The following is a 27271-nucleotide window of genomic DNA, read 5'->3' as shown; positions in this document are numbered from 1 at the left end:
CCAGCAGGGGGGCAGTTGGGGGTGAGCAGGCCAGTGGGGAGGGAAGGTGGGGGAGAGAAGGCCAGCATGGGGGGGCAGCTGGGGACAAGCAGGCTGACAAAGGAGGCAGTTGGGGGTGAGCACACTGGCACAGGGGGGCAGTTGGGGGTGATCAGGCTGGCAGGGGGGGTTTGGGGGGCAAGCAGGCCACTGGCAGGGGGCAGTTGGGGGTGAGCAGGCCAGCAGGCAGAGTGGTTAGGGGAAATCAGGCAGGCACACAGGCAGGTGAGTAGTTAGGAGCCAGCAGTCCCAGATTGTGAGAGGAACGTCCGACTGCCAGTTTAGGCCTGATCCCTGTAAACTTGCAGTAGGACATCCAGTAGGAGGGGTCCCAGATTGGAGAGGGCACAGGCCGGGCTGAGGGACACCCTCCCCCCCCCGTGCACAAATTTTGTGCACCAAGCCACTAGTTTACACAATAATAGAGAGAGATGCAAATTGACTGTACCTTTGTGATGCCCACCAGCCAATCAGGAGTGAGTATGCAAATTATGCAAAACAAAGATGGTGGGTTAATTTGCATACACAGGCGCTGAGCAGTGTGTGTGGGGGAAGGGCGGGACACCATGGTGACACCACTCCTGGCCTCTGGGCAGCGTGGGAAGGCAGAAAGGCCGCTCCAGCGGGAGTGAAAGTGGTGCTGGCAGCCAGGGGAAGGAAGGCCCATTCTTGCACGAATCTTTGTGCATCAGGCCTTTAGTGAGATAATAAGCTTGAAGAGGATTTTAAAGGTCACTGGGGCTAACTACTCCTTTCCCATCCTGTTTCCACTGAACATTTGTTCCCTCCACCCCAGCTTCAGTGAAGGGGGCTTGGTGCTTTCCATGGCAGCCTAATGTATCTCTGATCACTGCTCTCAGGGAGTGAGCTCTTCCTACCTCAGGCCAAAGTCAGCTTCCCAGCCACTTCCCCGTGGGTCCTCATTCTAATGAAAGCAACCTGACCTTTGCAGTGGGCCTTGTGGGTGAGTCCTAACATTTTTGGATGATGCTTTGCAGGAAATAACCCCCATGTCAAGGTAAAATTCATAAGGGATTCTGTATTGTGGTGCTAGTGGTGCACACACCACTGAGTTATTTAGAATTAACTGCTTGTGATTAATCTTAAACAATGGGGGAGGCATTGATGTGGAAAGAGAGTCTGATGTAAGCAGGTGATTCATGCTGTAGTCATTCTGTTCCTGGGGAGCGTGCACTCTGAAAGATTCATGGTTAGCCCATTTCTGGCTTTGTAATCTGTGCCTCATTTCATCTCCTAAGATGTACCATCATTCTCCACACACAGCCAGCTTTCAGCATCTCTGAATTTCCAAGGAGCCCCTTGGACATCTCTAATGGCTCAGAAATGAGATGTGAAGTTCTAGAAAGCTGTGGAACAGAGGAAAATGGAATTGGATCAGACTTGCTTGACAAGCCCTTCCTGGCAGCCAGGGCCAGACACCCCAACAGATACCAAGATTTTGCTAAGAAGCCTAACAGGATGCTTAAAATAAAATATGAGGGTATGGGATGGAGCAGTATTGGTAGTTGCTCCTGGAAACTGGCCTTGGAAGCATAAGCCCTATCCGGGAATGCTCCTACTCTGCCAAGTGTCCCTGATATCCTGTGTTTTTGGCACTGCTGGGCAGGAGTCTCCTAGGGAGAAGGATTAGGCAGGGCTAGAGGATGTTATTCTGATATTGTCATAGACTGGAATTCCCTCCCGCACCCCAAAGAGGATAAGGCTAGTCTTGCCTCTCAGCAACCTGCCCATTGACAGTGCCTTTACTGACACTGCAGCAAAGAAAGGAGACCTGTCCTATAATTTTGTGGTTTAAAATAGTTTACTTTTGCCTGGCTGGTATGGCTCAGTGGTTGAGGGTCGATCTATGAACCAGGAGGTCACAGTTCAGTTCCTGGTCAGGGCACATGCCAAGTTGCGGGCTTGGTCCCCAGTGGGGAGCGTGCAGGAGGCAGCTGATCAATGATTCTGTCTCATCATTGATGTTTCTATCTCTCCCTCTCTCTTCCTCTCTGATATCAATAAAAATATATTTAGAAAATAGTTTACTTTTAAGCGCAAAGCCCACAGACATCATTTTGAATCCAAGCATTGAAATGTGCCCAGAGTCAGTGAATTCTACTCTGAGGTTCCATTGTCCAGCCATGGGCCCCCCACATGTGCTGGGAAGTGGGCCTGACCATCTCATAGTCATGTGGTAACAGCCTCGGGGGAGGAAGATGTTGGGTTTTAGCTGCTGTAGAAACTTTGCTGTTTGCTTATTTTGATGTTGAATTTTCAGCCTTGTGTTAATGCAGATCGAGGCTATTTCCCCCCCTAGTAGAATATATAACCAGTGGCTACATTTTAATGTGTCTCTTGGCTCCCTTTGGCTTTCACATCCTTAATGCAGTTGCAATAGCTCAGCTAGGTTTCCCAGTTTCTGTTGTAGGAACGTATGTGAGGAGGTATTCTCTTTGAGAACTGTAAGATGTGACATCAAGGTGGGACTCTGTTTCTCTTTGTTAATTACTGCACATACAGGCTTGGGTGCTAAATGCCATGTATCTAACAAAAACCAGGTGCTCAATAAATGTTACTTGTCTTAATAAAGTACATTGTGTGTTTGTATGAGTGTGCATTTATGTTCTATATGCATACACATCTGTCTGTATTTATATATGTGTCTATGTGCTCCCTAACATGGGTGATGGATGGATGCAGGGCCCCAGGAATGTGAGCTCAGTGATGGCAGTTGGATAATTTAATCAGTGAGGTCAGATATGACTTGGACCACAGTGGCCTGGACCATCATTGGAAAAGCTTTCTCTCTTTTAAAGGGAAAGGTGGTGTTTTTACTCTGGGAAAGTTTTCATTCAATCTGTGTCAAGTACATATACAGTCCACTTGGTTTGATATACTTGAAGACAGACTAGAAAGACTTCGTTGTTGTTGCTGTTTACAAACCAGTGGTTTCCTGTAACAATTATAGGCAGTAGCCAGCCTGGGACCATGTAAATGCATGTGGAATGGCTGTTTGAGGCAGGCATGTTGTCGTCACTGGAGATGGAGAGGCCCCATTAGCTCGTGTGGATTCCCTGGAGAACACAAGGCTCATTGGGGACAGGATAATTGGCCGCGGGAATCGGAAGAGCTGCTGTATGGAGGAGGGAGTGGTTACAGGGTGAGACACTTGAAGGGATCAGAGCTTCAGAGGAAGAATTTTGATGCTTAGAGCTGTTGAACCATGGAATCCATAGCCTTGTCAAGCCCAGTCACTGGAAGGGTGTAGCAGGTGAAGTGATACCTGTCAGGAGTGGGTGCTGGTGTGTATGTGCCTCCAAAACAAGGACTCCGTGGTTTTGGGATCTCAACAGCTAGGTCCACCCTTATGTCTGATTATATATATTCTCTTCCTTTCAGGGGGTGGGAAGATTATGCTCTAGATCAGTGGCCTTGAAAAGGGGACACATTCAATGCCATTCTTTGGGGATGTAGGAAAGAGACAATGAAAATGTCTGGTTAACTTATATGCAAATTATTTATAAATAAATATACGTCTATTGGAAAAACATAGTAAAATTATTTTTTCTAATGGGGAGTTTGGTCAGAAAGGTTTGGAGGCCACTAAAGTCTGCATTTCACTCTCTTTAATCAGTTATAGTTACCGTTGGCTTTCTCATCCTTGGGGCTTGTAGCTTTCAGGTTCCTGATGCCAGTGGCGTGTGTTGGGTGCCTCTACTCTGTCATCAGCCCTGTGTGTGGTGGTCTTGGTTGACCTGGCCAGATGATTTTGAAGGGTCCCATAGAAAGGCACTGCGGTCACACTCCCTCTGTCCGAGGCCTCACTGTTGGGAGTTACTAATACAGATGGTCCCTGACTTAACGTGATTCCATTTATGATTTCTTTGACTATGCAATGGTGTGAAAGTAATAGCATTAAATAGAAACCATACTTTGAATCTTGAAATTTGGTCTTTTCTTAGAGATATGCAGTACAATACTCTCTTGTGATGCTGGGCAGCGACAGTGAGCTGTAGCCCCAGTCAACCCCACCATCATGAGGGTAAATGACTGGTATGCTATTGTGTTGGATGATCTTGCCCAACTCCAGGCTAATGTAAGTATTCTGAGCACATTTGAGATAGCCTTAGCTAAGTCGTGATATTTGGTAGGTTAGGTGTAGTAAATGTATTTTCAACTTATGATATTTTCAACTTTGGATGTGTTTATTGGGACTACTATTTCAGAGCTTCTTTCAGTATAAAAGTCATGGTATTTACTGGTTTAAGTTTGGAATGTAGAAGAGAACAAATTCTTTGAAGTACCTTCAAACATTAGCAAAGCAGTTGGTGATGTATAATCATCTATTTGTTGGAATAGGCCTTCTGTTTATTGGAATAAGTTCATTCTTCTAGTATTCATGGCGTGAGTTCCTCTTATGTACCAGTGTGGTCGCTGCCCTTGAGGAGCTTATGGTTTAGTTGGGAAGCCTGTCAGGCCAACAGGTGCAAAAGACATTGGAGCTGCTAACATACCAGGTAGCATGTTTACAGAGTAGCTCATGAGGAGTGTTCCACCCTGGTTGGGGTGGGGGTTGGGTTGGAGGACATCCCACAGTGGAAACTATTGGGCTAGATTTGGGAGCTTTATTTAGCAACCTTGGAGGAAGGAGCATTTGGGGCAGCCCTATGAAACAGTGGGATGCTGTTTCCAGTAGTTTGTAGTAGTTAATGTGGCTGGTTTGAAGGACAGAGGCCCAAGGAGAATAATACAAGAAGGAGTTAGGTGGAGCCGGGGGGTGGGGGCGGGTCTTAAACACTATGTAAGGATTTTGGACATTATTTCTTTCTGCAGTTGGGAGCCATCAGAAGTTTTTTAGATGAGTATTGACAGTCAGATTTCAATGTTAGAAAGAGCTCTGGGGGCAGTTTGCACAATAGGTTGGATGGCAATTCGGGAGGCCAGGAGGGACTTTGTGTGGTTTTGGTGAGAGAAGAGTCTGTACTGTGTGAGGGTAGTGATGGAAGAAGTACTGACTGCAGAGATGTTAAGAGAGAAACTTAATAATTGGAAAGGCAGTGACTTTTAGTGTTTTTGGGCTCAGCCTGCCTGGTTCTGACACATACTAGGCTGTGCAAACTTGGGCCAAGGACTTAACTTCTCTGTGTTTCAATTTTACTATCTGTGAAATGCGAATAATAGTGCCCACCATTTAGGATTGCTATGAGGCTTAAATGAGCTAATGCACAGAGAATGCTTAGAACAATGCTTGGTACATAGTATGAATTCAGTGAATGGTAGCCATTATTGCAAATTGTTATTGATTTATTAAAAAGGGGAAGGAGGAGCTTTGGTAACATGCTTTTCTGGTTATAGGTATAACTAGAACAGGAAAGTCAGTGGGAGGAGCAGATTTGGGGTACAGATGGGGTAAAGGTAATAATCAAATTTGGTTTGTCTATATCCTGACTTCTCTTCAGTACCTGTAGGGCACCTGCAGGGAGATGGGCAGAAACAAGTAGGAGCAATGTTTGTGCTAGGGAAGAGGACAGGGCTGGCCCAGATGTTAGCATTCTTGTTTTAGGGGGTGAAGGAAGGCTTGCACACACATAAGGTTGTCAAGGCAAGGAGTATAATTGAAAGGTGAAGGCTAACCTCAAAACCTTTAGGAACCTTAATATTTATTAGAGTAGAAGAAAAGGAACCCATGAGATAGATTAAAGCAGATGACCAGAGATGTAGAAGGAAAATGGGAGCAAAAGAAAGTTCCTTAAAGTTCTTTACTGGTCAAACAATGAAGAGTACACCTTCTTAACCTGGTTGAAGCTGAGGCATGCATTTGAACACAATAAAATGGCATAAAAATGACATAATTTAATTTCAGAGACCATTCACATTGGCCTTTCTTCTACCTTCGATTTAGTGAGGTAATTGAGAAAATTTCTACAAATAGAGACTTAAATCTCATGCATCAATGACAAACCTGAAGGATTTTGGATATTCTTCTCATGATGGAGTTTAAGCTCCTAGAGCATTAGAATCTGATGGGAATCAAGGACTCAATGATCTGAAAGAAATAAACCCAGAGAAATGAGGTGACTTGTCTAAGATCAGCATGTTGGCATTCTGATTTGGACTTGGCTTTTCTTTGAGACTATGGATGTTAAACATGAAATGCCGTGGCTACATTTTTCTTGGAGTTGGGTACTGAACTATCAGGGGTACCAGCACTGATGCTCAGCTCAAAGCCACACCCCTTCTCTGGTGTTAGGGAAGAGAGTCCTCTGACTCTGGTCCCTGTGAGTTGAAAGAACCAGATCCCCCACAGTGGAGGCACGCAAGCCCCTGGCTCAGCAGCCAGTGATGTAAGTGCTAGTAATTAATCTACTTGTGGTTTCTCTATCCCTGCCCTGGGCTGGGGTGCTTGGAAAGAAAACAAAATACTTTCTTAAGGAAATGGAGGTTGGGTTCTGGTTGCCTGCTGGCTGCCTTTCTCCTGTTGCCGACTCTGCAGGGCTGGAGTCTAGGGCGGGGGCGTGTTCCGAGTGCTTGCTGTGCATTACAGTTTTCCAGGAATTTCGGGACACGGGAATTTTCACCCAGCTGTGTTGTTTATTGCTGTTCAGCAATCTGAAGTTGCTTATCCAGCGTAAGTCAGAATGGGGAGCCTCAGGAGGAAGGGGAACGCCTTTGAACATTTTTCTAAGCAGAAGAAATTGAGGTGTTAGGGGCCCAGCTGGCGTGTAATGGGAACCAAGAAATGGAGGCTACGTGACCATGCATGCTCATATGGAATCTCTTACTGAAACACGGTGATGTTTCTAGAAAAGCACCTCCTTTTGCCTCCTGCAACAACAGAAAATGGTTACTGAGGGCCCACTGTGTGTCACAAGCACTGGGTGTAGAGCAGGGGTCCTCAAACTTTTTAAACAGGGGGTCAGTTTACTGTCCCTCAGACCGTTGGAGGGCCGGACTATAGTTTAAAAAAAAAAACCATGAACAAATTCCTATGCACACTGCACATATCTTATTTTGAAGTAAAAATCAAAATGGGAACAAATACAATATTTGTATTTGCATGTGGCCCACAGGCCGTAGTTTGAGGACCCCTGGTGTAAAGTGATGAACAAGATAGGTATGCCTTCATGCTTAACTAACCACGCAATTATATTAAGTTATGGATGCTTTGAAAGGAGAAGCATAGCATAACAGTGGCCTCTTCATAACTATCAGAGCAAAGACTTTGTGAAGTTCAGGGGTCTGAAGTTCAGGGGCGTGATTAAGACATTCCAGGGAATCACAGGGTTCCAGGGCTTTTTGTGGACCCAGCTCTCAAGCCAGCTCTCCCAGCCTGAATTTGCTGGCCGAGGATCACAGGTGGAGCTGTTGGACTTAGGGCTGAGTTTAGCTCAATTTCATGGACATTTTTACGAGTTATCATCTGCTTATTTCGAATGACTAAATTTAATAATAATGATGGTGGTGAACTAATGAAGTGATTTCTACTAGCAGTAGGGTAAGTGCTTTCAAACATGACTTCCTTTAATTCCCCCAGCCACTTCTAGCAGGAAGTTTTACTATTGTTTTCCTGATTTTGCAGATGAGAGGACTGCAGCTGAAGTGAGGGAGCAATCTCTCTGCTCAAGAAACAGGTCTGAGCTGTTGATCTGGAGATTGTGTTCTCATCCCATTCTGCCCTCTCTTCAATCAGGCATTAAACAGTGGCTCCTGAGGCCATCAGCAACCCAGCCCTGTTCTCTGCTGGCCCAGTGAGGGTACCTCTAGGAGGCAGGGTACCACTTGATGCAAAGAGAAACATACAAACTGTCCTGGAACCCTACTTTTTATCCTTGGTATCTTATTCTATCCCATGGGCCATTCCATTGAACTATGGACTACTTGAATTAGAAACCCATATTTTCTCAATCTTTTGTAACCCATAACCCCTAAGTGATATTTTGTTGTTGTTGGTCTATTGTCAGCTTAATCCCAGTATCTAAAAGGCCTTTTATCAAGTGTTGGTGGAAATCCTTTGCTTGTATTAAATTGTAAAATGAAGATTGATTTGATTTACATATCTGCCTCCAACACATACATTTGATTACCCCTCCCCCCTCTTGAGCATCACAGTCTGATCTCCTCCTTTTATGAAACTGACCTAGAGAGGCAAGGTAACATACAGTAGACCACTCAGTTAGAAATTGACCAGACTGGGAATAGAGTCCAGATATTCTAATCTCAGTCTAACATCTATTTCCCTATATTACACTGAGAAAAGATATGTGGCTTAAGAGAATTGATTGATTCAAAAGAACATTGATTGCCAAACATAATCTGTGGTATAAAAACAGCTTTGGTGCCTATCTTCATAGACCTTACAAATTAGAAAAAAATATAACTATGGAAAACCAATAAATGTATGTTTACAATCGTGATGAGTGCAATAGATAGAAAGAACAAGGTGAGGGAAGATCTAATGAGAAAAAAAGGTGGCTAGGAAGGCCCCTCTGGAGGTGAGAAGGAACAGGGAAGCAATGGAGAGGGGCTGTTTACACTCTTTGTCATTTGCTTGGCCTAGGGACAAGGTTGACTAGTCTAATATCCTTGACAAGAAATATGTCTTTTACTGTTATATATTTGTTTGGAATATAGTTAATGGGTAATGCAGAGGGATGGATGGATGGATGGATAAGGGACTGTCTGGTGGTGGGGAAAGAGAGAAGTTGTCAGTGTGATAGGATGAGGGTAGCTGAGCTTGTCTGGTAAGTGAGCATACACGTGGACATCTTCATCCAGAGTTCAGAGTCCTAGAGGTGAGGATTTGGGGGTAGAATCTCTATCTAGAGCAGGGGTGGGGAACTTGTGGCCCTCAGGCCATATAAGGCCTGAAAAATCATTTGGTCTGGCCTTACCAAGGCATTAGGGGTGAGTTAATTCAATCTCTGACCAATAGAGCAGGCTATTTTGTATGGCCTGCAAATGATGTTATAAATATCAAAATGGCCCTTGACAGAAAAATGGTTCCCCACCCCTGATCTAAAGGAAGCTGTTTATGGAGAAGGTAAAGATGAAAGGCTGATGAAACAAGAAAGTCACAGGGATTGTCATTTGATTCCAGCCTACAGAGTCCAGAGTCTTGTTCCTTAAGTAGCCACACAGCATGAGTATATCCACAACCCAGAAATCGGCTTGAGCACTTCCAAAGAGCTGCCCTTTCTTCCTAGCACTTATGTTCACATAGGACCTACTATCCCAGGTCTTGCACCTGCCATGACGTGTTTCTTGGTACAGGAAGAGGAATAGGGGTTGTCCTGATCAGTCCATGTCCTTTAGCTCTTCTTAGGAGGGACATTTATATTCCAGGTTGTCTAAGAAATTCTCAGCTTGGAGGAGTAGGGAAACAGCCTGAGTCTGGGCACCACTCGACCCAAAATGGCCTAATATTTATTGAACACTTACTATGTTTCAGGAACTGTGTGAATAGATTGACCTTTTATTTCCATTTTGGACAAGGAGACTGAAGACAGAGGGACTTGCCAATCTACCCTCAACCTGATAGGACAGACACATGAAGGGGCTAGAACGAAGTTTTACCATTTCTCAGGAAAACAAGAAAGATGAACATAGTGTCAGAAATTCATTATAAAGTCAGATTAAAAAAAAAAAGTTCTGCAATCATGCCCTTTCAATATTGGGGTCTTAAATGCCTTTTATTTTTTTAAAGAAAATATGGTAATACAAAGTTTCAGTTTGGGTTTTTATTCTTTCTTAGCAAAATAAAAATCTAGTTATCCTATGTTAATTTCCAAAGTTGCTTTAAGTTTGTTCCAGGTAAATAAACTCTGAGAACCATCATTGTAGGCAGGAGCTGGTTTCTATGCTAGCCTGTTCCTAGGAGTAAGTATTTGGATAATTTTATTCACTTTCTATTCTGATCATTGATCACACAAACATTGGCACTGGAGAGGACCTCTGAGATCACATAACTTATTTTTCTTCAGCATTTACCAAGAGGTTTTGATTGCACACTTTGACCCTGAGGCCTTTTAACTCCATGTTGGTATAATCAGGATTAGGCACACACTGAAACATTTTTTATCAAGGGAGGAGCTGTGTACCAGTTTTCTAAAATGATCCACCAGAACTCTGCTGCTAATTTTATCTATGACCTCGGCTCAGTTTTTTAATCCTGGGTCACTGGTCTCTATACAAACACAAGATATTTTGACCCTGATGCTGTGACCCCTCAGGTATGTTTTGGACCTGCTTAAAAAAAAAGTCAGAAGGAGACTAACATTAGTAGTAGGAAGAGGTTTTCGAGCTGCAAAAATTGACCTGGAAAAAAATTAGACCGTCAGGAAAAAATCAACACAAAATGGAACTGAAAGCAGCTAAAAATGCACATGGTAAAATTTGTTATTGACTAAAACATTGAAGGAAGAATCAACCATTCGTAACAAAATTTAAACTGGCAAATGTGACGTGAGAACATTAGATGTGGTAGGAATAATGACCACGAAAGAATGTTCACAATGGGAGAAGTTATAGGGGCAAAATTTTAGAGGCACACAAAAGAACAACTGATCGATGAATCAAATCTTCACTGGAGAGGACACATGGAGAGGAATTGATCTCATTCAAAAGAATTCCGTAAAATATAAATGAATTGGAAAAATAAGAAGTGGTTTAACTATGCTGAAGAGAAAATGAATTGAAGAATTATGAGCCTTACATTGTTTGCGTCTGAAAAATACTCCCTTGACAAAAAAATATTTCAGTGTGTGCCTAATCCTGATTATACCAACATAGAGTTAAAAGATCTCAGGGTCAAAGTGTGCAATCAAAACCTCTTGGTAAATGCTGAAGAAAAATAAATTATGTGATCTCAGAGGCCTGTCCAGTGCCAATGTTTGTCTGATCAATGATCAGAATAGAAAGTGGGTAAAATTATCCAAATACTTACTCCTAGGAACAGGCTAGCATAGAAACCAGCTCCTGCCTACAATGATGGTTCTCAGAGTTTATTTACCTGGAACATACTTAAAGCAACTTTGGAAATTAACATAGGATAACTAGATTTTTATTTTGCTAAGAAAGAATAAAAACCCCAAACTGAAACTTTGTGTTACCAGATCTCCTCTCGTACTTTTCAAAGACATGCAATTGGGATGATCTTGATGGTGTGCCTGCCTCCTCCTAGACTCCACCCCTCAATTACTCTTTTGAGCCTAACAGAATTTCCAGTAATCCTGCTCCCTAAGAAATGGCAGCTGGGGCTGCATTTCCAAGCCTCTTGGCTTCTCCCTGCTTCCTAGCCAGGCCCGCCTTAGGCTCTGTGTGCACTAGGCATGATTTACAAACAAGCAGGACCAACAAGGAAAAATCCTCTCTTGTGGAGAATTAGGTCAGTGGCAAAGCTGGGGAGGAGAGGGAAGCAGGGGTTGTTCGCTCATTCTTCAGTTTATAGTCCTTGCCCAAAGCAATTGGGGCAGAAGCCAAGGGTGCTGCTGGGAACAGACATCTGGGGCTGGGGCTGGGGGCCTGCAGTGCCCATGCATGGGCTCATGTGTGGTTGCATGAGAAGTTGAGAGCGATCTGTGTCCCAGCCACTCGGGATTCTCCCCCACTCCCTTGCCTACTCCCCCCGCCACCCTCTTAGCGTATTTGTCTGGATTACTCTAAGGGGGATATTAGTGTTGTCTAATAACAGCCTCAATTTATCAAGGGATTTGTGTGATTAATTCTCAAGCAAAGTGCAGCAGATAGATTAGAGCTCGGTCTGTGGGTGGGTCTGCACCCCCCATTCCCTGTGCTTTCCAACTTGCATGGTTCTGGGGGAAGCTCTCCTCTTTCTTCCTTGTTGTCCTGATTGTTGAAGGCTTTGATGATTAGCTGAGGCCGCTGAAACCACTATAATGCATGAGTGAGTGCCAGGAAGACAGCAAAATCTCCCAGCTCATGCTATTGTTCTTCGGTGGAAGATGCAGAGATGTGGCCACCATTGTACTCTTAGTGTCAGATTCTTCTCCCATACCCCTGTCAAGCTCCTGGTGCCCCAACTGTGGCCCAGTGGGAATAGCAGTGAACTGGGACACAGGTGACTGGAATTCTGGTCTTAGCTTCAACACTGTCCAGCTGAGTGGACATGTCAATTCTCCTGTCTGGGTTCTATTTCTCTCATCTGAGCCTCAAAGGATAACTAATTGTCTGGCTATTTGTGGCCCATCTCCCCAGCTACACTTGAAGCTCCAAGAGTGCCAGACTCATGTCTGAATTGTCCATCTGCCATCATCCTAGCAGCCAGCACAGTCCCTCGACATCGGACTGTGTAACGAATATGTGCCAGAGGAATGTAAAATGAAAGGGAAGAATCTGCTCGACATCCTAGAACTTTTCCACTTCTAAAATTTCCTCCGTCTCCTCTACACTAAAACAATCTCATAACCCACCTCCCATTTTTATGTTTCTACTGTTGTTGTGTTTTCAATCCTCACCCAAGAGTATATTGTGTGTGTTTTATTTATTTATTATTGATTTTAGAGAGAGAGAGAGGCATTAATGTGAGAGAGAAACATTGATTAGTTGCCACCTATACATGCCCCAACAGGGGATCAAATCTACAACTTGGGTTATGTGCCTGACTTGGAATTGAAGCCACAGTATTTTGGTTCTATGGAATGATGCGCCAACCAACTGAGCCACTCAGCCAGGGCTCTACTGCTTTTTAACCATAGGACCACAGAAATGATAAGGTAAAAATGGTGATTAATGATAACGCAAAAAGAATGTTTTCAATCCATAAAATGTGTAGTTTCTTCCAGGGGCTCCCTGGATGCTTGCTTGATCTCTGTTGTTCCTGGCAGTGGAATGCCTCTCTGCTTGGGTCCCTGAATTGCCTCTGGAAGGGCCTGTGGAATCCCATTGACCCCTTCAGAATGGGACCGGCAGTAATAGTAGGCCACATGCATGGTTCTCAGACTCAAAAGAAGATTATTTTAGATCCAGGGCAGATACTATACTAATTTCACACCACCACACACCCTTGTTTATAGAGAGAAGAAATCAACCTTGCCCATTTTCTGAAAATGGAAAAAAGGGAGGGGTATAAGGGAATGCAGAAAAGCTGACAGGGCCTTAGTAGTGAGAGAGCCTTCTATTAGGGCTACTTACTTCCTACTGATGGTTCCCAAGTCTCTAGAAAACTCTTTTTCTCGGGGTAGGGACTCTTGGTGAAGCATTCAGTTGAAAGTCCCCAGCTACCTTGAGACAATATATGACTCATGGCAGACACTGCTAATCAATCATTACCCTCTCTTCTTTCTAAGCCCAAATGCAGGCTCAGACTTTTTCTGAACACACTACTCCAGGATGTCACCCATCAAAGAAAAAGGAACTAATGTGTGCTGAGTGCGGTGCCAGTCAGATCATTAGGCATTTTACATGCATTTGCCTCTTTTGATCTTGACAGGTCTGAAATGGATATGGTCCCCATTTTACAGGTGCTGTTTAAGGAACTCAACCAAGGTCACATATAAATAGCAAAATTGGTATTTGAGCTCAAAATTTATGGTCTTTCTGGTGCATGACATGCCTTCCAGGGAGCCCAGCACTCAGGGGTGTCAACCTGACCACTGGCTGGTTTGGGTGATATGTTCTTATAAGATTTTTCTCCACTTGATTGTTGCTACCCATCCTCTGGGGGGCACTTTACCGTTTCTTCAGCACAGATTTAGAAGCATTCCCTGCCAAGCCCGAGTCCCCCATTAGTGTTAAGTGTGATAAAAGACGACCGTCTACTGCCGTCCTATCATAGTTATGTCCTTTCTTGGTTTATTAGGTGGACTAACTGCACCCCCCATGGTTGTTTTGAGTCCCCAGTGCCTAAGTCGGTGTCTGGCATGTAGTAAGTGGTCAATAAATGTTAGCTATTTCAAATTGAACCAGACACAAAGGCTCACTATGGGAACAACAACAAAAAAAAGGTGAGGATACAGGCTTATGATAAAAAGCCTTCCCAGCTGTCCTGAGAACCTTAAAGCCTGTCTCTCAAACTATGCTCCTTGAGAGGTGACTAGGTGTTTTATGAAGGGAGAGATGTCCAATGTTTTAAAAATTTTGGGAAAACTGAATATTTTACAACGGATCTTAGTGTAACTGAGGCTTTCTGGAGTCTTGCCATAGAGATACTAGATTGCCTTTCTTTAACTCACTGTTTTCTAAATTTATTTGACCACAGAATTTTTGGAGGGAGGGTGACAGCAAGGAACTCCTGTTCACATCTTGATGGAATTCAATTGTGGATTTGTTGCCTCAACTTATAATTCTTTCTCTGAAACATGGGTCCTGGGATTCCTCCCAGTAGCAGATGTCGTGATCACTTTAAAATACCTAATGACCATCAGTTCTTTCCATCAGTTTTCTACACCAAATATTTGAAATTTGGATGGTTAGAACAGTGAGGGAAGAATGAGTAGGGATAGTACTGTAGGAGCGAAAAGGGCTTTGGATTCAGAAAAATTGAATTTAAATCCTGGTTACTACTTGTGAGTTGAGTGGACTTGGACTTGGGGATGTTAACTTCCCTGAGCCTTGGCTCCCTTGTCTGTTAAATGAGGATAAGAATAGTCTACATCCAGATTAAATGAGATCATTCATATATATATATGATGGAAGTCTTCAATAAATAGCAGATTATAATGAAAAGTGATCCCTGCACTTGTCTTCTGAGTCACACTTTTGCATATTTTAGTTCCTTATAACCCTTACATTAGTCCTACAAGGTATACAGATGGTCCCCATGTTACAGATGGGGAAGTAAGGGCTCAGAGAGGTTAGTTAACATGCCCAAGATCAAATACATAGTGTGTGGAAGAGCCAGGACTTTTACCCAAGTCTTCCTGACTTCAGAGCCCTGTGCTATCCGCAGGGGACAGGGCGATTGAAGATGTCTGCATCTAGTCTGTTTCTGCAACATGAAAATTGCCCTTCCTGTGCTGTATTCTTCTCTATCCTACTAGGTGTTGGGCAGCCTTTCATTTAGGTTAGTTTCTCGCTTGATTTCCTGGTATTCTCTGAGCTGCAGGGATACACCTCTCTTCCTGGTGGGTCATGCTTATTTAGGGAGGTCGGAATCCATTTCTTTACCTAGGAATATAGCATTTGTACCCTGACCCCTGGCCATGTCCAACTGCTGTGAGGACCTTTCTAAAGCCCTCATCCTGTTGGGTGGGAGCCTATTGTAGGTTCCAATCTCCTGACCTAAAGCTGGGAAGTATTATTGAGCTAGAGATGCCTTTTTTTTGCAAGGCTTAAACAGCTCAGTAGAAGCTCAACTTGGCACTTTCAGTTTGTAAGGGATGTGTCAACAAGCCAGCAGAGACACTAGTATTAACCATTTCAGTGAGTTTTTATTGAATGTTTATTCTGTGCCTGGCATTGTGTGAGGCACTTTATATAGATCGTCTCATTTGATCCTAGCAGTCAAATAAATTAGGTACAGTCAGTTCTGCTATGATGCCTGTTTTGAAAATGCAAATGTGTTCCCATGCAATTGATCTATCAGGGAACTATTTGAGCATAATAATTTTGCTTTTGGTTAAGCATGATTTCATCCATGAGAAATGCTTGGTGAAGGCAGGAGCTGTGGCCAGCTGAACTGAGCTGTGTAGGAATACACAGGATGCACGTACCTGGACATGTGCCAGCTGCTTCAGTCACCAGGTGTGCTCTGAGTCACACCCACCCAATTTCAGATGACCCCCCTCTCACTAATTCACAACAATTCACAAGCTTCCCACTTTCACAAGTCTTCAGGTCTTTTTTGAGCACTGTACTTATTGTAGTATTTGTGTGTTTCTTGACCATGTATCACATATAATATGGGTTTCTATCTTTTATTTTTAGTTAATTTTTATGGGACAGTAATGTATACCAATTCATAGGGCTGTTGTAAGGATAGAATGAGTTAGTAAATAGAAAGCATTGAATAGTATGCACTCAACTACTTTGGTATCATTTCCATTTTACAGGTATGAAACTATGAAATTTTTAACTTGTAGCTTGCCATTCTTTTATCCTACCACTAACTTACACCAGTCTGCTAAGGGACACAGTAAAATATCAGAGCACACACAGTTGTTGCTCTTAAAGACATGAACATAGGGCCCTGGCCAGTATTGTCCAGTGGTTAGAGTGTCTGCCAAATTCTCAGGCTCGATTCCCATCAAGGGCACATACCTTGGTTGCAGGTTCCCCTCCTTGATTAGGGCGCAGGCAGAAGGCAACCAGTTGATATATCTCCCTCACATCGATGTTTCTCTCTTTCCTCCCACCTCCTTCCTTCCACTCTTTCTAAAATCAATGGGAAAAATATACTTCAGCGAGGATTAACAACAACAACAAAAAGACATGAGCATAGGGAAAATTAAGAATAAGAGTGCAAGTTATTTTCACTACTGATGATGTTTTGGGGTTTTGGGCCCCAACCCCATGTTTCCTATAAGCCCTGTGGTTTTTACTGTGTGATTTTGCAGAGTACAGCGACTTTTTGGAACGCATAGGGATTCTGAGCACCTTGTTAGAGGAACTGACTCTACTACCATTATTCCCATGCAGCTGAAGAAGGTGAAGTTACGAAATTTGATTAAAACATTTTCAATGACAAGTGGCAAAGCCCAGATTCAAACCTAGGTTGCCTAGCCCCATGTCTGTGCCCAAAACTTCCAAACATAAAAAAAAAAATGCCCAGCCAGCATGGCTCAATGGTTGACCTTTGAACCAGGAGATCAAAGTTCAATTACAGGTCAGGGCATATGCCTGGGTTGTGGGCTAGATCCCCAGTGGGGAGGGAGGGTGGCAGAGGCAGCTAATTAATAATTCTCCTCTCTCATCATCAATATTTCTCTCTTTCTCTGTCTTCCTCTCTGAAATCAATAAAAATATATATGTAAAAAAATCAAAATAAAAAGTGTTGTCTGCACAGATATGATTTTATCTGTAACAGGGAGACTGCCTCTTCCTCCAACTGCCAGTCAAGCTCTGGTTCCTCGAGGGATTATTCTAATCCCTAATTTGCAGCTTGATGGGTACCTGTCCTGGTTTGAGACATTTTATTTTATTCTAAAATATAGCTTGACCCTTATCTGATGTGTTCCTCTGAGTAGGAGAGGTATTAATAATGATAGAGCCTCCAGGGCTTAGTTTCCTGGTCTGTAAAATGGGATGAAGAGCGTTCCTACCTGTTAGGGTTGTGGTGAGAATTAAATAAGATGTATATAAAGCCCTCAATACAAGGCCCAGCACTTGTACTGCATGTACCGTAGAGCCCCTCAGGTATTACGGCAGAGCAGTGACCAGGTCCACAGTGCCATCTTGTTCCCTCCTGCCTCTCATCCTGCTTTTCTCCTTGCTGCTGCCTTCCTGGGCTGGCTGGCACCTGATAGCAGCCACCCCTCCTTTCCAGCTTAGATCTGGAGTTATTAGCATCAAAGAACAAAAGCAAACAGCACTGGGGCTTGTGGGGCTCAGTCTTCTACAAAGGTGGATAAATGGGCTCTGTGTCGGGGATGAAGCTAACACCACCTGGCCTTTTGTGGAGAGACAACTCTGCCTGTGTTTGAAGAGCTCAGGCACAGCTGGAAAGAGCCCCGAACGCAGGAAACCCGGCCCCCTCGCTGCTGGAAGTTTGCTTTAGCTCCCAACTAAAAAGATAGTGTCTGTATTTGTTCCTGAAGGAAAGGGAAGAACCCTGTGCTCATTCTCCCCAGAGATAAGAAAGGCTAGGCCGCTGGGGAGATACAGGCTTTGCCTTTTATTTCTTTTTCTCTCCTAATGTTGTAGGCTGGTGTAATCCTCAGTGGCTGTTCTGGGCTGATATTTGTGGACCTGGGGCAAGAATATACATGGGGGCAGCCTCCCTTCTCTCCACTTCCAGCACCACGAAGGCTCACATTTGTGCGGATACCTAGCCTGCAGAAGTCCACAGCTCCTGCAGACAGCCTCTCTTTGGCCATTTCTTGAATGAGTACATATAGCATTGGGTTAGGCTGCTTTTGAGAGAATGGACCCAGGGAAGAGGCCCAAGTCCACGTGGATTGGGGCAATTTGGGCAAAGAGTTCTGAATTCCAGACTGTCCTCTATAAGGGATCATGGCAGGTATTACTGGCTCTTGGTAGGGATATCCATTTGGCCCTGTAGCCTCCTCAGTTCCTGGGATGGGAGGTGGCTGCAGAAGGGCCAGGAAGAGGCTTGGGTAAAGCAGAGAGCCCAGAGCAGGGGCTCCACTGACCCAGGCCTATGGTCATATTGCATTTGACCCCTTCCCTCTGTCCTGGGCTGTGCCTTTTACTCACTTGTGGGAGATGGCCAATATTTTAACCGCTAGTTTGCAGCTTGATGGGTACCTCTGCTGGTTTGAGACAATTTCTTTCATACCAAAACTAGAGGCCCGATGTATGAAATTCATGCACGGGTGGGGGTGGGGGGTGTCCGGCCTGCACCCTTTCCAATCTGAGACCGCTTGGGGGATGTCCAACTGTCAGTTTAGGGATCAGGCCTAAACCGGCAGTTGGACATCCCCCTCACAGTACGGCACTGCTGGCTCCTAACCGCTTGCATGACTGCCTAATTGCCCCCTAACTGCTCCCCTGCTGGCCTGATCACCCCCAACTGCCCTGCCCTGCTGGCCTGGTCGCTCCCAATTGCCCTCCCCTGCTGTCCTGGTTGCCCTCAACTGCCCTCCCCTGCTGGCCTGATCTTGCCCCTAACTGCGCTCCCCTGCCGGCCTGATGGCCCCCAATTGCCCGCCCCTGCCGGCCTGGTTGTCCCTAACTGCCCTCCCCTGCAGAACTGGTTGCACCTAACTGCCCTCTCCTGCAGTCCTGGTCGCCCCCGCCTGCCCTCCCCTGCTGGCCTGATCACCCACAACTGCCCTATCTTGCTGGCCATCTTGTGGTGGCCATCTTGTGGCAGCCATCTTGTGACAATATGGGGGCGGCTATATTGTGGCAACCATGTTGTGATGACGTGAGGTTGGCCATCTTGTGACGACGTCGCGCGATGCCACCTAGGCTTTTATTATATAGCATAGAGCTTTACCCTAATCTGAGTAGGAGAGGTATTAATAATGATAGAGCCTCCAGGTTGGTCTTAGTTTCCTTGTTTATAAAATGGGATGAAAACCGTTCCAACCTGTTAGGGTTGTGGTGAGAATTAAATAAGATGTATATAAAGCCCTGGGTATAGGGCCCTATGCACAGTGAATGCCCAATAAATGCGAGGTTTGTTACAACCAGTATAGCTTTGTGTCTGGGATATATAGACATTATCCCATTTTATCCCCACATTCACCCTCAAAGTGTGATGCTGGACACAGTAATTGGCCCAGCAATAGACATGTGACCTAAGCCAAACCAAGGAGAGCCTTTACAGGAAATTTTGCTAAAATTATCAGAAAATAGGCTGCTCTCTTTTCTCTAGAGATACCCCATACATCTTTGTTACCACATGGAGACAATCCTTAGATAAGGAGGCTGACAGCAAAGGAAACAGGGTTTCTCAGTGTCGTCAGGGGATGAAGCTAGACGGGGTGTCCAATCCCAGCTCTGCTCCTCTGCCCACAGGTGCCTGCCTTACTTCCCTGAGCCTCAATTTTCTTATGTGTAAATGGAGATACTCCTAGAATCCTTCCCAGTGAATTCTATCAGTTGAGATGATCTAGTCACCATTCAATACATATTGCTGAGCACCTGTTATAGGCGAGACCCTGCTTAAACTCTGGGCATACAAGTGTTTAATGAAACAGACAATATTTTTCTCAGGAAGCTTGGGTTTTCATGGGGGATATATGCAATAAAAACATAAACCCCACATATAATGTCAAATAGTGATTAGTGCCAAGACGAAAGGAAAAGCAGGGTCAGAAAAGGAGGTTGAAGAAGGTCTTTCTGAAGAAGTAGTATCTGCGCTGATACCTGAAGAAAGTGAAGAACAGTCTTACATATGCCTGATGAAGACTGCTTGGCAGGAAAACAGCAAATGCACAGGCTCGAGGCAGGCCCTGCTCCATTAGTTTTAGTTGCTCCTACTGTCATGACAGGAGGGCTGAGGACTGGCTCACATAACTGGACATCTTTCCTCTCCCATCCTCCTAGCTTTGGCATTTACACTGACCTTGGGAGTTAGCAGGTGCTCAAAAAAAAAAAAAATACTAGGGGAAAAACATTCCTGATGAGAACAAATCTGGCCCAGTCTGCAGCCACCTCTGTTAGGAATGCCATGCTCAAACCAGGGGCCAGAGAGCAACCCAGGAGTGGAAGGATTTGAAAGCTGCTGCTACCCTTCACTTACTCTCTTTGCCTTTACAACCAGTGAAGAAGTGAATTAGGGCATTCCTACCTCAGTACCCCACGGACACTCAATGCATCTTCAACAACAACTTTAGCCACAAGTGCATATGATCAGCATTTTATAGTTCAAAGGAAACAATTTCCTGCAGTTTGGGGTGGGAATGGGGATTGGACTGGGGGAGGACCCTCCACCTGCTGCTGTTGCAGTTGCAGAGTATAGCTTAGCCTGGGGAGCCTTCCCATGTCACCCTTCATTTGGACTAGATCATCTCAAGAGGAAGGAGTCCGAGATTTCCCCACTTGCTGCTTCCACAGCCCCCTGTTCCCCTGGAGGAGCTTTGGGGAGGGTGGGTGGCTGCTTCCTGCAGGCAAGGCCCAGCCAAACCTTCTGGGACCCCACCTGGTGAACTTGGCCTTGGTTCTGACCTATTTTCTAGGAGAGAAAATAGAATATAGATTTAAATGCAGTGGCGCTCTGGAAAACCACAGGCCCAGCAGTGTGAGAAAATAAAACAGCAGGAGGGAGCTGGGGAGGCTGGCAGGGCTGAGGATGCCACCTCCCCTGGATCAATCACATGTGGTTGTCAACTGCCTCTTCCTCTGTAATTTGTCCCCACTTTTTAATCTATTTAAAATTGATATTCATATATCTATATCTATATCTATATCTATATCTGTATCTATATATCTTTATATCATCTATTTCCCTATCTCTCTCTCTTCATATTTCTCTCTCTCTCTCTCTCTCTCTCTCTCTCCTATCTACTTAAAGTTTTCCTCTGTCCAGTTTTGGGGCCCAATGTTGTTCCCCCATACAGAGACCCCAGGTTGTATATCAATATCAACCACAGACAGAGGGCGCTCTGGGGATGATTGCCTTGGGAATGGGAGGCCTCAAGGTGTGGAGTCAGAACAACCACAGCTACATCCTAGGACAGACTGCCTTACTGTGTGAGGGTTGTTGTTATTGTTGTTTTAATACTCTTGTTCTCCCCTATAGGAAGGTAATCAAATTACCAGCCAACATTGACTGAGGGCTTTTCATATGCTAGGTAGTGTTCTAAGCCCTTACAACAGTGGTTCTCAACCTTCCTAATGCCGCGACGCTTTAATATAGTTCCTCATGTTGTGGTGACCCCCAATTTCATTGTTACAAATTGAACATAATTAAAGCATAGCGATTAATCACAAAAACAATATGTAATTATATATGTGTTTTCCGATGGTCTTTGGTGACCCCTGTGAAAGGGTCATTTGACCCCCAAAGGGGTCGCGACCCACAGGTTGAGAACCGCTGCCTTACAACAACCTTAAGGTAGGAACTATTATCACACCCAGTTTATGGATAAGGAAACTGAAACACAGAGAGCTTAGGTAACTGGCTTAAAGTCATACCGCCTAAGTCCTGGCAATCCAGCTCTAGATTCCCATGACCTTGTCTGAGTCACATGCCTACCCTTGGAGCTAAGGTGGGGATGGGGGTCATCTCTACCAAGCCATAGGGGTTAAGGGTAGTAAAGCTTGTTCCCCAGAAGAAAACTGGGGCTTGCTATAAAAAGAAGGGGAAAAAGATGCTGGTCAGACAATATAGCCAATACTGGTGAAGTTCTGATCCTTACCCTCTCTCTGCCCATCCTCATCCTCATTCTACTCCTACCTTTGTAATTTCATTCTGTTAACTACAATGCAGAGATTCAGGTAACTCACTGCTTCTTGGGCCAGGGGGTCTCTGTGTTTCCCAAATTGAACATAATGCTCAGACCTGCCTCTAGGATGGTGGCACAGCCAGGAGCTGGATTTGGACTCTGGTCCCCTGTTAAGGGCAGTTTTCTTGGTGACCTTATTAGCCCTCTTTGGCAAGAAGAGATGCTGTTTTTTTTATGCACAAGATTAGAACTGGCCCAAATTAAAGTTTGATTTGAGAAAGGAATTTGTTTTGTCTCTTGCTTTTGCTCACCCAGAACCTGTTGACTCCATCTTGCCCCCCACTTCCCCACCGCCCCCCCAAAAAGTGAGGGAGGATAGACCACCTAGGGGGTGGGAGGGCTGGAATAGAGATCTTCACTTACAAGTAGAAGAGTTGAACCCAAATTTTGGGTTCACCAAAGTAAATACAGCTTAATTCCTGTGGTCTCTTGACATTTCCAGGGAGCCATCTGGTCAACATTTTTGGTAATTCTGTTTGTGGTAATTCAAAATGATAATAATCAGAGAAACTAACATTTATGCAGTGTTTGCCTTGTACTGAGTTAAGTGCTTTACAAGTATTTAATCTTATTTAATTCTCATAACAATGCCACGAGGGAGGCTCTGCTATCTTCCCATTTTATAGCTGAGGAAAAAGACTCAGAGAGAGTTCAATGTTTGGCCCAAGGCCATCTAAGCATGCCGAGATTTGAACTGAGACCTGTTTGTCTCCAAAATTTAGGATTGTAACCACAATGCCCAAATGGACAATTTAGTATTAAAAGAACTTTGGAGTTTTAAGGTATCCTGTCTCCCTTGGTCTTGGTGCCCCCAAAGAGCATGTTTCTATGAACATTGGTGTTGATACTCCCACCACTGAACTCAACCACATGCAAATGGTTTGATAGCCTGTTTAATGAAGGGGTATCTTAAGAACTGCTATTGTAGGCAATCTATCAGGCACAGTTAATGGCCCTACTTAGTTATTTACGCAGAATGTTTTCTCTTCCCACTTCTTTATTTTGCCACTTTTCTTCCTCCCTGCTGCCTCTCCACCCCTAAATCTAACAACTCACCAGAAATCCTGAAAGGGGGTGTGGCTGAGGAATGATCCAGAGCTCTCTAAAAGTCTCTTTGGGCAGATACAGCTTCTAGGAATACAGGGTGTGGGCTGGAGGAATGCTTAGCTGTTGTTATGGAGATGCCCCTCCTAGATGCTGAGACATAGCTCTGACAGGTCAGTGCCTGGATTTTTCTGGGGCAAGAACCCTAAGGAACTTGCTGGAACTTTACAAATCTGATGGCAACAAATTAGAAGCACCTAGGATAACTCATGACCCTCTCATGGGGTAGCCAGGAGGCAATCACTCAGATACCTATGGTTTCTGGGTGCTCATTGAGCTTGCAAATTGAATTTGGGTTCCATATGACCTTGAGGGACTTGGGTTTCAGTGAAATGAAAGTTGAACTGGGTGGGATTCAAGAGATATAAGTTCTTTTCTAGGCTCTGTCCTTGAACTAGTTGGGTAACCTTGGGCAAGTCTCTCAACCTTTTTCACCCTCCATCTTCACAAAAAAGACTTAAAATAGATAATGTCTATGGATATCCCAGACCCACCATTTAATGATTTTAAGTGAGTCACTCAGGATTGCCTGGATGGCCAGTGGTTTGCTGAAGTAGCCCCCAGTTCCTTCTCTGTAGCTGTAGTGTATCCTCAAGGTTGGGGTCCAGGGGTTTTAACAATGCTTTGGGCTGCTCTTAGTTCAGCTTTTTTTTTTGGCATGATTCTGTTTTACATTTGAGGATAGAAGGAGGAGATTGTATTCATGGAGATGATGAGAGTGAACTGTTTTTCATTTTTGAAAGTTCATTGGCTTAATTCAAATATCACACATCCCAGGGCTGGATGTCTATTTGTAGATATCAAAAGTGATTTCAAATGGCAATTCCTGTCATTAATGATGGGGTGAAAGCCAGGAGAAAAATTAAAGGGGGAGGCAGAATTTTAATTTGTCTGGCAAATGACCTACTCAACACACAATCTCTTGCACACACACAGCTGTCTGTGATGAAGAATGGTCATCGGGGATGCTGGGGAGGAAATTATGAATGTTTTGTGGTCTTGTATCCTTCAGTCCTCTGTGATGAACAATGCTGCAACTTGCTCTTAATTCTTATGCATCTTTTCCTTATTCCTCAAGGGAGTGATTTATTACTATTTTTTTTTATCTCTACTGGGAAACCTCGCTTGACTTCATGTCCAGTGTTCTGTAACTGGAGGGACGGAGGATTTGCTTGGATGTTGGTATGCAGAAATCAACCGGAATATTTTAACTGATATTCTTGCAGGATTCCAGTCTGCTTGGCTCTTTGGAGCCCTATCTGATTCCAGGATGTTGTGCTTCCGGACAGATGTGAATCTCACCTCTCTTGCTACATGCACAGTGAAAAGGGAGCCTAGCCCCTCAGCTTGCATGGGTGGATTTTGGGTGAAGGTAGAACTAGGTACTCAGAAGTTGAGCACCTTTGGGGTCTTGCATGAACTTGATAGTCATGCAAGGGCACATTGCATTGTGTGTGTGTGTGCTCTAACACTCGTCTTCCTTTTTCTCTCCCCTTGTCTCCTCTCCCTTTTTCTCTTGTTGAAAATGCTGCCACAGATGTCAGTCAAGGTCCAGGTGAGTCTCTGTGTCTGCACAGCTGCCGTGCACATCCCCCTCTGCCAGATTGTGCATGTTTGACCCTGAGTGAGACCCTTTCCTAGGGATGCTAAGCAGAACTGAAGTCTAAATACATTGCATTTTTATTGATTTAGAGTTAGAAGAAATGCCTTGAATTGATGGATTTGTATTGGTTTTGAAACCAAAGGAATGTGGTTCCCATGCTTATGCTATCATTTACTTCTGATTAATATTTCTGGATGAATCAAAAAAGTGGAAAGTGGGCATTTATTGAAAATATTTTTAAAAGATGTTCTTAAGATATGTATTCTTCAATTTAATGAACATTTTGCTTTGTCCTACATAAATCTATTTATCTTCTATGGCTTCATGTGATTGACAGTTGAAGATAGCACATACCCAGCATGGAAAATATGATGTGGGTGTAAGAAGGTTTCTTTCTTTTTATTCTAACTAATGGCTTTTCCACAATGAAATTAGCAAATTTTTTTTGGTTATGCAACTAATACATGCTCACTGTAAAAAACAACAACAAACACACTAGATTTTTTTTTTTTTGTCAATGAACTAATGGAGGAACCATCCTTATGATAATTATGCATTTCTCTTTTTAAATCCATAATCAGCCAGTGTCCTAATTTTAAGCCTTGTGTGTGTAGACTACATCTACATACGTACACAGACATACACAGAACACAGACTCATATGAGAAGATACAACCATTTATAGATAAGAAGTGTCAAATGATTTAGACTGGTTTGGAGATGATTCTAAACTGGCTATTACTTTGAGTTAAGGGGAATAACCCTACCAAATGAGAAGGGAGTATCATCTTTTTTGTTTTTTTAAAGATAATTCCACATATGTTTTCTTGTTTAGTCCTTTCAACATTTAATTCTTATGATATCAATACAAGATAGGTATTGTTACATCCATTTAAAGGTGAAGGAAATTTAGGGCCCAACAGGTTAAGCAGGTTGCCCGAGGTCATAGAGCCCATCAGTGGTAGCAATGGGATTTGAACTTAGGACTTTCTGACTCCAAAGCCCATACACCCTCCATTGGAACACACTGGGTCATGTCACTGAAAATTCTCAGGGATTGAAGATCTGGTAAGTATTTCCTAATGGGTCTATTTATTTTTGCTTAGAGGTAGTGTGACATTTTCATTATTAGCAGACCTCTTTCCAAATAGTTATCCTTAATTATTTTTCAAGTATCTGAAATAATCAACCACACTTAGGAAGAGTTTCTTTCTTATCATTAACTTGTATGAGATATTATGCAACATAGGAGAATAGTAGAGTCATCCCTAGCTAGTACACAGGGTTTTCCCATCTTTTATCTTCTGTCTACACCCCACCCCTTTGAAAATAATAGTTTGAACCAAAGCACAAAACAGCATTTTCCAGGAAGATACCATTAAATTCTCTCTTTCTGCTTGATAGTATTTTAGTTAATCTCTCACTCAGCAAATTTTTACTGATAACCTGCTATATACCAGGCACTTTTCCTAGTATTAGGGACAAAAGAGTGAACAAACAGAAGGCTCCCTGTGCTCATGAATCTTTTATCCTAGATGGGGACAGACAATGAAATAAGAAATTATATATAAAGTTGTGCATATGAGAAATACAGAGTTTATTCTTGCATTATTATTTGTTAATTGTTCTATTATTTTCTATACCAACAACTGTGAACCTACTTTCACTGACCCTATATGTATTCATATACACACACATAGATACATATTATGTATAATATGTGTATATCACATATGTATTGTATCAGGTGGTGGGTGATCAGTGCAGTCCCAAGCATTAAGTCCCAAGCATTACGATGAGGTTTTCTGGGATACTGCAAGGAGGTGAGGGAGTAAGGCCAACACTTCAAGTGCTGTTTGTAAAAGTGCCACTTGCCTTAATGCCTTCTCTTCCTGGTTCCCAGCAGAGATGCAGCCCAGGGTCCCCACGTAGACTTGTGGGGGCTGACATCCAGCCTGCATTCCTCTTGCCAAGCCTGTGCCCATGGGGCTGCCTCTGACTACAGGGCACCTTTTTCTAATTCTCACAAAGGCACCGTATTGGTTGTGGGTAAAACAGCCTGGTGGATGAAATGCTGTGGACCCATGGGTTCCCCTCCGTCTCTTCAAAAGGGCAGAGGTCAGTGGTGAGCCTGCCTTAGATAAAAGCATCTATAACTGGCACCATTCCAATTTCACGGCCATTATCTCATTTTATTCTCCTAACCACCCTCTGAGGTATGTCACCTGTGCTCTATTTTTCTGCCGAGGAAGTCGAGGCCAGGAGGTTCAGTGATGTGCTGATGTTACTGAGCTACTGAGCAGCCAGCCAAGAGGAGATTCCAGTTTAATTCTAAGTCACACTCTTCCTTCTGCCCTTGAGGTGTCAAGAGCTGACTGCCAATCCTGCCACCCACTGACCCCCTGCTTTTTTGTTGTTTCTGAGCCTGAAGCAAATCATGAGTTCAGAGCCTTCCCTTGTGGCCCTGGATGTGGCAGGAGGCAGCCTGAGCT

General features: G+C 43.9%; 1 protein-coding gene across 17 annotated transcripts in view; it reads left to right on the top strand.

Moving 5' to 3' along the window:
- Window positions 1-27271, top strand: part of NRXN3 (neurexin 3) — a 1545560-nt gene that overhangs the window by 80990 nt on the left and 1437299 nt on the right. For 13 of the 17 annotated variants that reach the window (XM_070415667.1, XM_070415687.1, XM_070415657.1 and 10 more), the window contains exon 3: window positions 24715-24732. The exons of the other annotated variants lie outside the window; for them this stretch is intronic. In XM_070415667.1, the coding sequence (XP_070271768.1) occupies window positions 24715-24732 (18 nt within the window). The remainder of the gene's footprint in view (window positions 1-24714; window positions 24733-27271) is intronic. 17 annotated transcript variants of the gene reach the window in all.

Source organism: Myotis yumanensis, unplaced genomic scaffold, assembly GCF_028538775.1.
Source record: "Myotis yumanensis isolate MYYU_CA2020_CCGP unplaced genomic scaffold, mMyoYum1.0.hap1 SCAF_1, whole genome shotgun sequence".
Taxonomy (NCBI): domain Eukaryota; kingdom Metazoa; phylum Chordata; class Mammalia; order Chiroptera; family Vespertilionidae; genus Myotis; species Myotis yumanensis.
This window is presented reverse-complemented; position numbering and strand designations above follow the sequence as displayed.